This window comes from Carassius auratus, chromosome 35 (genome assembly GCF_003368295.1).
Source record: "Carassius auratus strain Wakin chromosome 35, ASM336829v1, whole genome shotgun sequence".
In the NCBI taxonomy this organism is placed as follows: Eukaryota; Metazoa; Chordata; class Actinopteri; order Cypriniformes; family Cyprinidae; genus Carassius; species Carassius auratus.
Genome location: NC_039277.1, coordinates 19,682,248 through 19,692,443, shown reverse-complemented (window position 1 = coordinate 19,692,443; position 10,196 = coordinate 19,682,248). Strand labels below are relative to the sequence as shown.

General features: G+C 41.3%; 1 protein-coding gene across 1 annotated transcript; it reads right to left on the bottom strand.

Annotated features, from left to right (window-relative positions):
• Positions 1–4,201: 4,201 nt before the first annotated feature.
• LOC113054793 (protein C-ets-2) lies at positions 4,202–9,024 on the bottom strand. Its single transcript, XM_026220602.1, has 10 exons — positions 8,866–9,024; positions 8,387–8,440; positions 7,937–8,054; positions 7,740–7,859; positions 7,469–7,669; positions 7,332–7,388; positions 6,846–7,031; positions 6,510–6,773; positions 5,556–5,674; positions 4,202–5,474 (listed from the first exon to the last, which is right to left on the bottom strand). The coding sequence occupies exons 2-10, from the start codon at positions 8,432–8,434 to the stop codon at positions 5,259–5,261; spliced, it is 1,329 nt and encodes a 442-aa protein (XP_026076387.1). The 5' UTR covers positions 8,435–8,440; positions 8,866–9,024; the 3' UTR covers positions 4,202–5,258.
• Between the last annotated feature and the right edge of the window lie 1,172 nt (positions 9,025–10,196).

Genomic DNA, 10,196 nt, shown 5'->3' with positions numbered 1-10,196 from the left:
TGTGCTGAGCTCGAACCCAGCCAGCTCTGGCCCTCGAGTCTTCATGTGCGGCTCGGGCTGTTCTTGTGTTCAGTCTGGTTCACAGGAGGAGCGTGTGACTCCTCCCTCAGCCCGACTCTGACCGTAAGTGACGCTCCAGTAAGACATTTCTCAAGAAACACAAACGGGCTGGTGCTGTCAATCATTGGCTCTTTGTTTGTGTTCTGGAGCGCTGATAATGTGTGTGTGTGGGTGTTCAGCGGGGGCGGATTCATGCAGATACCTGCGAGAGGATCGGCTGTGAGTGCATTACTGCTCATGTGTGCTGGCCATCTGACTCAGTCCTGGAGCATGCGCTTGCAACCCAGCTCACAGGGTCGAGTCCCAGGGAATGCATGAACTGTTAAAGTATACTCGACATCCTCAGTGCACACACACACACACACACACATACATATATATATATATATATATATATATATATATAAACACAAAAAAGTATCAAAATAATGTATAACATAAAAGTTAATAAAAAGATAAAATAACACACACACACATACCTGATAGATATAATTTATAATAATAAATAAAAATCTGATGTTTCAGCAGCTGATAGCAGATTTCTGTGTAATTATGAACTGCTCCTGCTCACTGAAATAAAGATAAAATCATAAAGTCTCCGGGACTCACTGCAGTGTTTTAATGAAACGTGGGCTGGTTGCCATGACAGCGTGACGTCAAGCTGCTTTAATGACTGGGCTTTATTACATTACAGGGAAAAGCCCAATAAAACTGTGTGTGTGTGTGTGTGTGTGTGTGTTTATAGTTGTGAGGACTGAATGTCCCCCACAAGGATAGTAAAACCTTACATATTTGAGTTTGTGAGGACATTTGGTCGGTCGTCACAAGGGAACAAAATTATTAAAAATGCAAAATGAAGTTTATCTTGAAAAGTAAAAATGCAAAAAGTTTTCTGTGAGGGGTATATTTAGGGGTAGAGTTAGGCGATATAAAATATTGTTAGGTCAGCATAAAAACATCAGAAGTCTATGGAAGTCCTCACAAGTATAGTAAACAACGTGTGTGTGTGTTAGAGTGTGTGTTTGTCTGCTTCTACAGATGACATGCATATATAAATGACACACAAGTACAGTGAGTTTGAACAAGAACTCATTGACTCAGAAACACTCATGAGTCACTCTGAGTACAGTAGAGACGCAGATGTGTGTTTGTGTGTGTTGACTCTGCAATTATTCATTAAAGGGATAGATCACCTAAAGATACACATTCCATCATCCTTTATTCACCCTCGTGTTACTTCAAATCTGTATGACTTATACTGAATTATACTGCTCTTTTACAAAGTCTTGAATGTTTTTTGGGGGGTAAATACTGCATCAAAATCAAATTGATTTGAGCGTGATTTAAACCTGGTTGATTGTAAACACTCTAAGCTCGTCTGTCTTGGGAAAGCTAGTGTGTAATAACACTTGATGTCTTCTCTAGTGCAGATCAACAGGGTCTCGTCCCATTCGTCGATATCTGTGACATCACAAATCCTGGAAAATATGCGTTGTAGTCCAAACGAGTCGTTCGCTGTAGTTTTTGGAAATGGATTTCTGTTAAATAAAATATCTCTTTTTGAAGTGGACTTAGAGCTTTGTAGCTTTGCAGATATTTTTTTATGCTCAAACAGCAACATTAAACACTAGCTAAAGTTAAAAAAAGTTAAAAAGCATAATAGCACTCCTTTAACAAGATAACAACAAGATAAACTGAAGAACTGGACCCCACTGACATCCAAATTTAAGAGACATTTTTCTAAATATCTTTTTATGTTCCATAGAACAAAGTCATACAGTACATGATAATTTTTTGGGTGAGCTGCCCCTTTAAGGCTCCTCTTGTGTTAGTAACGGTCGTCTGTGAACGGCTCGGAGCGGCTCACTGGTAACAGAAACAGATCGCAGACGGAGCTCACAGGATTAATAACGGAAAGCATGGAGATACAGTAAACTGAGATATTTAACGTTACTTCCTCCCGTTCATAAGGCCTTTTCACACCGCAGTTAACCCTGGGTTATCATCGTCCTAAACCACACTTTAAAACCGCGGTAATGAATCCGCTCCCAGGAGAGAAAAACGCGCGCTTCACCGTCGCACGTGTTTATAACGGTCGTTTCAACGATTGATGGATAAAGTAAAAGATGTGTCAATTGGAGTAAAGAAGAATTTAGTTATTACCCTTAAAATCTCAAAAAAAGTCTGTTTCTTTCTCCAAAACTGTTTGCCAAGCATTAGATTAAATTTAATATTTGAAATCAATGAAATCTGACAACAACTGTCTCATAAATGTTGTTTCCTTTGCTATGTTCTAGATTTAAATTCCAGGAGAAATGGGATAGCCTTGTGTTGGTTTGTGTTTTTAAATGTACAAACTCAATATTATAAGTCTTGTAACTTATATTACTGTTATAGTGAATATCAAGTTTGATAAGGCTTACATATACTGTAGCTTCCCATAGTAACAGTTGCTAATCAGGCATCTATTATACATATCTAAGTTCAAAACTGTTGGAGTGACACATCTTGGGTGTTATACAGTCTTTGGTAATAGCAGGATGACCAATGCTAGGGCCCTTACATAAACATATAAACAGAAAAATATGCAAATAAGAAAGTTAACCCAGTGTTTTTAACCCAGGATTAGAAGTAACTGTAATTTAGAGGTTTCAACATTTAAAACGTGTTTTGTCCTTATAGTCGTTATTACAATGGGACTTTTTTTACTGAGAGCTCCTACAAATGACCGCTGTACCTCCTAACCACTGCAGATTCATTACAGTAGTGTTCACACCGTACCGTGATTACCGTGATAACGAGATTGCATCGTGTGTGTTCACCTTCTTGATTCAGAAGAACGGACAGTCCAATTCATTTGAGATGTGTAACATGAAATATACGTGAACTCTAGTGTTTGTAGTAAATGTGTAGAAGGTTTAGTTATAGTGAAATGATGGGTGTTAGTTTAAGTGCCTGTGGATGAGGTGTGTTTAGCTGTAAATCATCAGATGGAGTTAAAGATGCTGCAGAACTGGTTCCTGAACAGATAATAATCCGTTTCATTTCTCATTCTTTCCCGTCTCAGATACACTCATTCTGTTCATACACTGATAAACCATCTCTCACGGTGTTTGTAATTGGCTATTATCTCTTCACAGGAAGAACGTACGATAACACACACACACTCATCAGTGAAGCATGTGTGTGTGTTTCAGCCTATATGTATAGGGCACCTGTGCATCGAGAGCATCAGTTAAGTCTTTATTATGAGTGTTGACTCAGCTGTGTGTGTGTGTGTATGTTTGAATGTGTAAGTGTTTGAGAGAGAGAGTGTGTGTGTGTGTGTGTGTGTTTAATGTCTGGGAGCTACGGGTCAAACACACTCCGGGGTCCGGGGTCCACTAGGGGCCTCAACACAACACAAGCTTTAAAATAAGCTAAAACAAATACAGTTCGGGCATGAAACTTCACTAATCACTAATTGGCTCGTTCAAACCGTGGCACCAGCCAGTCAGGAGTACTCTGTAATGTATACTGTATCCTAGCCTGTGTGAGCTTCTGTTGTCCCTCCTCCTCCCCAGCTCCACCTGCACAGATCTACAGCACTTCTTGCAGCAGCCTTCCTTCTTATTTTGGACTTAGTTGAACAAATTATTGTATTTGCTCAGCCGCGTAGCAGACCTCATCCGTCAAAATCAAGCTAATGTTTATTTCATGCCCATGCCAATAAATCCTGGTTGAAATAATCACTGAGATTTGTCACGACTGAACTAAAAAACACATGATTTAATTCACCTTCTCAACAGCTGTTTTTTCATTGAAGAACTGTGATTCACAGCCTGGAAAATCAGCCTAAATGAGGAAGTTTGATTTCAAAATAGTGATTTCTAGAGCTAGAGAAGTTGTGGAAGTTAACTAAATACAACAGATCGAGCTCTTAAAAATCTGGGATCCTACAATGTACAGAAACTATGAGCATCCATACACTTAAAAAAAACTAAAATAAGTTTTGGAAGAATAATATATTACTGAATTGTTGTGCCTGGAGTCAAAAAACTTGAGAACCACTGATCTGATTTCTTACTAAACTCGCTGGAAATTCGGTCAAATGTTACACAAACACACATCTATTCAGAGAAAAACAGCTCCACACGTCACATCATTTAACAAGAATTTATTTGTTGACTTTGACAGATACTTGGCATGACATAAAGATGCACGTCTGAACAGATCCTCGTGAGTCAAACACACAGATCCTGCTGAACATGTTTCCACCGGTGTAAAGTCACGGATCCGAGGACGTTCAGACGTCTTTAATAAAGAGATGCTGCAGTGACTCTCTTAAAAACACTCGAACAGATCAATAAATCTCATCATCATAAAACTCTTTTCAGAATCATCTGCAAAATAAACATGCTCTAAAGAGCAACTGGATATAGAAAAACAACCAAATACATACAAACACATTTACAATCACATGGTTTCCGTATAAATTCTCTTAATAATAACAATAATAGTAAGAAGAAGAATAGTCCGGCGTCTCTACAGTAACGCAGAGTAAATAAACAGCATACATTTACAGTCAAACTGTGCTTCTGATCCTGAAAGATCTCCAGTGTACGAAACGAAAGCAGCTTTCAGTTCTGCGTCAGGCTAACGCCTCGTAGCTTTGGTAAACGTAAACATTCAGACGTGAAATCTCCACGTCCCTTTGGCCGGAGCGAAAACCAGCAACAAGCAGTCCAGCTAGACTCCAATAAATACATGAACTGAAACACTCACAAAATACACAGGAATATCAGGAAAAACAGAAGCGCTCGCAAATCCTGCACCAACATTCGACATCAAATCAAAGCTAAATCAAAGTTCAGAGTGATTGAGTCTCTCCGTTAGAAAGGCCACCAGGTGTGAAGATCCAGGTGTGAACGAATGGAAAGATCAGCGCTGGTTCTCTCTGAAGAGAGGCGTTCGTAAGGCAATCCTGGAAAACCAACGCTCTCTGTGTTTCAGGCTTTCGTCTGTTGGTTAATCTTTGTTACAGGAATCACCTGGTGGAGCGAACACAGCGTGGAAAGATCAAACCCAGTGTCAAGTGTTTAAAAGTGTCTTTAACTCTCGGCTGACCGAAGAACCGCAAGGAGAATCGCGCTCGGTCGCTCCCGTAAACAGAGACCCCCGCTGAGGTCTGGACGTGACGCAGGGTTCCCGCCGCCGCTTCAGTCCTCGGTGTCCGGCTGAACTCCCAGAATGCCGTGCAGCTCCTCCACCGTGTATCCCAGCAGGTTCTGCAGGTCGCAGACGAAGCGGTACACGTAGCGCTTCCCTGACGTCTTGTGGATGATGTTCTTGTCGTAGTAGTAGCGCAGGCCTCGGCTCAGCTTCTCGTAGTTCATCTTGGGCTTGTTCTTCCTCTTCCCCCAGCGGCGGGCCACCTGATGACACAACAACATCCTGGTTACAGAGAGCTCATCAGCGTTCAACAGTAGATGTTAGAGCAGACTCCTCATCCTCACCTCGTCGGGGTCGGTGAGCTTGAACTCCCAGCCGTCTCCGGTCCAGCTGATGATGCTCTGACAGCTGCTGTCCGTCAGCAGCTCCAGCAGGAACTGCCACAGCTGGATGGGGCCACTTCCTGTTCCGTACCAAAGATGGACAGTTGAACACTCAGAGACCAAACATGCATTTTCAGGTGTAAATTCACATCAGGTATTAATTTGGACAAACAAAACAAAACAAAACTTGACTGCATGCAAATGAAAAAAAAAAAAAATAATTACTAATAAGAATAGTCATAACAAAAAATTTATTCACTATTTGATAATTTTAATTTTGTTATAAATAATCATATCAATGTGTACAAGTAGGTATTTATTATTGATAAATGTGCATTGATATGACTAATAAATATTGGTATTTTAAATGGGTTAGACCAATAGATATGCATCATTCCTATCATTGCACATTTTTATAGTATAATGAATATTAATTATCAATAAAAAAATATGTATTATTTCCATCAATGCATATTTTAAATATGAGCTAGAATAATAAATAAGATTTTTTATTATTAAAAATTATGAATATTTATTAGAATTTAGTTAGAATAATAAAGCAGAACATTTATTATTAATCAATAGTTTTCAGTGCATACTTTAAACTGAGATTAAAATAATAATAATAAAAAAATGTAATAGTAAATATGAATATTTATTCAGATCAGTAGATATTTTAACTAGAATTTTTATCATTATTAAATATTATTATTTAGTTTTCCTTCCAAATGCATTTTCATTTTGGTTAATTAAAAAGTATTGTTATATTAAATTTGGAATCGTAATTGTAACATTTATTGAACAGCAAAATGTTTGAAGTCTAATGCTAATATGTATCCAAAATGTTTCCCTCCAGAACGGTAGGTGTTTCATGAGCGCAGCTGAAGCCGGTGTTAGCGTGTGGAGGAGACGCACCGGTGAATCCAGCGAGCACGGCGGCGGGGATCACGGGTCTGCCCTGCTCCAGAGGCTCGTTCCTCTCCTGGACGTAGTCTTTGAAGGACAGGCCGTGTTTGCTGAGGCCCAGCGGAGCCGAGACCAGCTCCTCCTCGAAGCTGTCGTAGGACGGGACGCGCTGGGCATCAGCGAGCGATGAGTGACTGCCCCAGGAGCGCAGGACACTCTCAGAGCCATCCACACTCTCCACGCTCTCCACCGACGTCTGCTCGCAGGACGAGACTGTGGAGAACAGAGCACTGCGTCACACACGGATCAGACACTCGACAGACAGAGACACGAGCGAGAGCTGACCTGCGCTGAGACCTGGACACGCTTTCATGTAGCTGACGCTGACCGTGCTGAGCTGAGGTCTGGAGTACAGAGAGAGCTCCTGACCACACGACAGCAGACCGGAGTCCTCCGCCGTCTGGAAGAGATCCCGCAGGAGACTGCCACGAGACTCCGGGACCTTCAGAGAAGCCTCCTCCAGACACACACCTGCACAGCAAACAACATCAGCTCAATTACACCGCGTTTACATATCCACTGAGGGAGTGGCTCATTAAATATGTGCTCATTCGCATATCATTCAGATGAATCCAGACTTAAAATTCTTAAGTGTGGACTTCTTTTTTTTATTACTCTGTAAATCAGAGAATACTGTCAACAGACAGAAATCAAAGATGTTTTTAGGAGTGAAATTCACTTTAATTCAGCTCCAGCCTCTATTCTCACCTAAAGCTTGGATTCTGTCCAGAACAGATCTAATAATGCACTTGTACAGCAGGAAACACTCACCGCTCGACCAGCTGCCCTCGCGACTCAAGACTCTGGCCTCTTCATGTTCCTGACACGCTGCAGGAAGTAAAGCACAGCCAATCAGACGTGAGCTCATACCTCTCCAGTCTAACTCTGACACCGCTGTCCTCCGTTACCTCTCATCATCTGCTCCAGATGCTCCCACAGGATATCACCCACGAAATCCGGAGCCAGATCCAGGAATCCGTCCTTGCCCAGGTCACACAGCTCCTGTCCGCTCAGGTCGAACTTGAAGAAGTTGATGTTGGTCAGACTGAACTCTCCGGACGCCCAGTACAGCCACTGCAGGACGTGCTGCTTGGTCCACTTACACGGGTCTGAGGACAGAGAGAGCGTCAGGAACACATCCGTCCTCTAAACACATGGCAGAGAGGAGCAGACACTCACTGTTGGAGATCCCACAGACACGCTGGACCTTGGAGAAGCCGTTAAAGCTGTCCTTCAGCGCCTGACTGACCAGGGCTTTACTGCAGGGGGTCAGCAGAGGAACGGAGCACACCCCGGCATCTGCAGCACACGTGAGATCGGTGTCAGCTTACATACACATACAGCTGTGTGTATGAGGTTCTGCTGGTGTTATTTACCCTGAGAGAGACAGTCCAGACCGGACGGGACCTCCTGAGCCGCCTGCTCCTCCTCGACCGGATAACACCCCGAGAACAGAGACATGGGGTCCTCGAACAGCTCAAACGCTGCCTGACGCTGAGACAACAAAACACAGGACCATTTAAACATTTACAAGACATTACACACACTTACTATACCAAGAAACTTCAGACAGTAGATGAGGAAACTGGTAATTGAGTTCAGACCGGCACAGGCCAGAAAACCCAGAGGACACGCCTCATGCATGACGTCACCACAATCTGCTTCACCAATAGGAGCGCACGACCATATATGGCCTTCCTGTTCCGTGCCAGCCCCAATCAGAGGGCAGCACAGACCAGTCTCTGATCTAATCACACACACACACACACTCTCTCTCTCTCTCTCTCTCTCACACACACACACACACGCGCGCGCACTGCTCTCACCTTCAGTGTGTTTCTGAATCCAGGTAAAAGAGGCTCCATGTTACACATTGTGACCTGAGACAGCATAAATAAACATTAATTAGCATTTAATAACTTAATAATAATATTCCTCAAACTACTTCCAAGCAACGTTAAGTATCAGTTAATTCATGTTCGGCAGAAGTGAAAATCTGACAATCAGTGAAGTTTCCTTCGAGTCAAACGTGAGTGTAATTCAAGAGTCATGAGTCACTGATGATCGAGCGCGAGAGAATGTGATTCAGCTCCATACATATATACACATTTAATATATATTATATAACACATTACTGTAATGATTTAAACCAGGCTGTTCGTGTTCATTTCACAGCTGCAGAGCGAAAGAATAGAATCAAATAAATACAATACAATAAAAAATAAAAAACCTTGAACCCGATCAAGTCGCTCTGTAAATCGTGTTTCTGGCTGATACTGTAAGTATTGATCTGAGTGCTTCTCACCTGTTGAGTTCTCGAAGAGACGGTTGTTTACTGCTCTGATCGATCCGTTGATATCCCAGCTGCTCAGCGGTGACTGGAGGGGTTAGTTAACGCTGTTCTGCGGTGTGGATGGGTTAGTTAACTCGATCAGGATGCGTCTGTCGTCTGTGCGCGCGAGTTTATGAGCGAGTTGAGCGCGCGCGGCTGATGATGGAGGTGGGAGTGGCTATTGAATCAGAGCGCGTTCACGACAGCTCCACAGACAGGATTGCCAAGTCCTTGATTTCCCGCGGAATCGGGTAACTTTGTTGCAGCGGTCTGAAGCAGAAGCGAAAGCGACACTAAAAATGCGATATTTTACCTCTCGGGGCGCCACTGGGTTAGTTTTGAGAGGCTGTTAGGGGGATTTTGTAGTGAAAACCTGGCAACCCTTCACTGAAGCCAACACGAACTTTTGCCACACCTAAAATGTACTGCCATGAAACTCTGTGTGCACTATTTCACTAAAAACAGACAGAACGAACGAAAACCTAATCGTGATTTTTCAAAAAAGAAAATTGGATTTCAAATGCACTTTCTAATGTATTTTGAAAAGAAATACATAATACATTATTATTACTATCATATTAAACGAATACGTAAATAAATATAATACTTTAATAATAATAAAATACAGTAAAAATAGAGTATTTACGTGGAGCTTCTATTTTGACGGAAATGCGCAGAGAGAGTTTGTTATTTATTTTTGTTTGCGCAGTTTTAAGAGTTGTGGCTAGATACAGCTGCGGCCCGAGAGTAACTATAAATAAATCTGCGACCTATTAGACTGTGTTTTATTAGTGACTTCACCTAATCCTTATTGATGTTTCATGACAAAAAATAGGCAATGTTGGCCTTATCACTTCTAGCCCGGTGTCAGTTGCTTCTAATATGTTATTATCATTATTACAAACACATCTTAGCGTTTACTGTTCTTTGTTATTCTTCTAGTTATTTACAGACAGCGACTAGTCCACCGGAAGTCTTACAAATTCACACAAAATAGCTTATTTTTTCTTTGCAAAAATAAATAAATAAATATGTTTTTGTAAACCTCGATAGACTATGTATTTATATAATAAAATAATGATTAGAATAATTACAGTAAAGTATTCTATTATATTATAGCAAAATTGATCATTTAACTAAGATGCGTTGATGCATTAAAAAAAAATTATATTTTTGTTTTGTAGTCAACCATGGTTCAATTTCATAAGGGAAGTTGTAAAAGTAAGATAATCAGCTTGCATAACAGTTCACAGTTAACTGTGTAATTGGTCATCTTATAGGCTAATATTATCCACACAAAAAGC

Excerpts from the sequence above, each read along its gene's own strand:
- LOC113054793 (XM_026220602.1), bottom strand. The coding sequence starts at position 8,434 with ATGTGTAACATGGAGCCTCTTTTACCTGGATTCAGAAACACACTGAAG. Across the intron at positions 8,055-8,386 it reads GATTCAGAAACACACTGAAG|CGTCAGGCAGCGTTTGAGCT; the intron begins GTGAGAGCAGTG and ends TTGTTGTCTCAG. Across the intron at positions 7,032-7,331 it reads CGAGGGCAGCTGGTCGAGCG|GTGTGTGTCTGGAGGAGGCT; the intron begins GTGAGTGTTTCC and ends TTTGCTGTGCAG.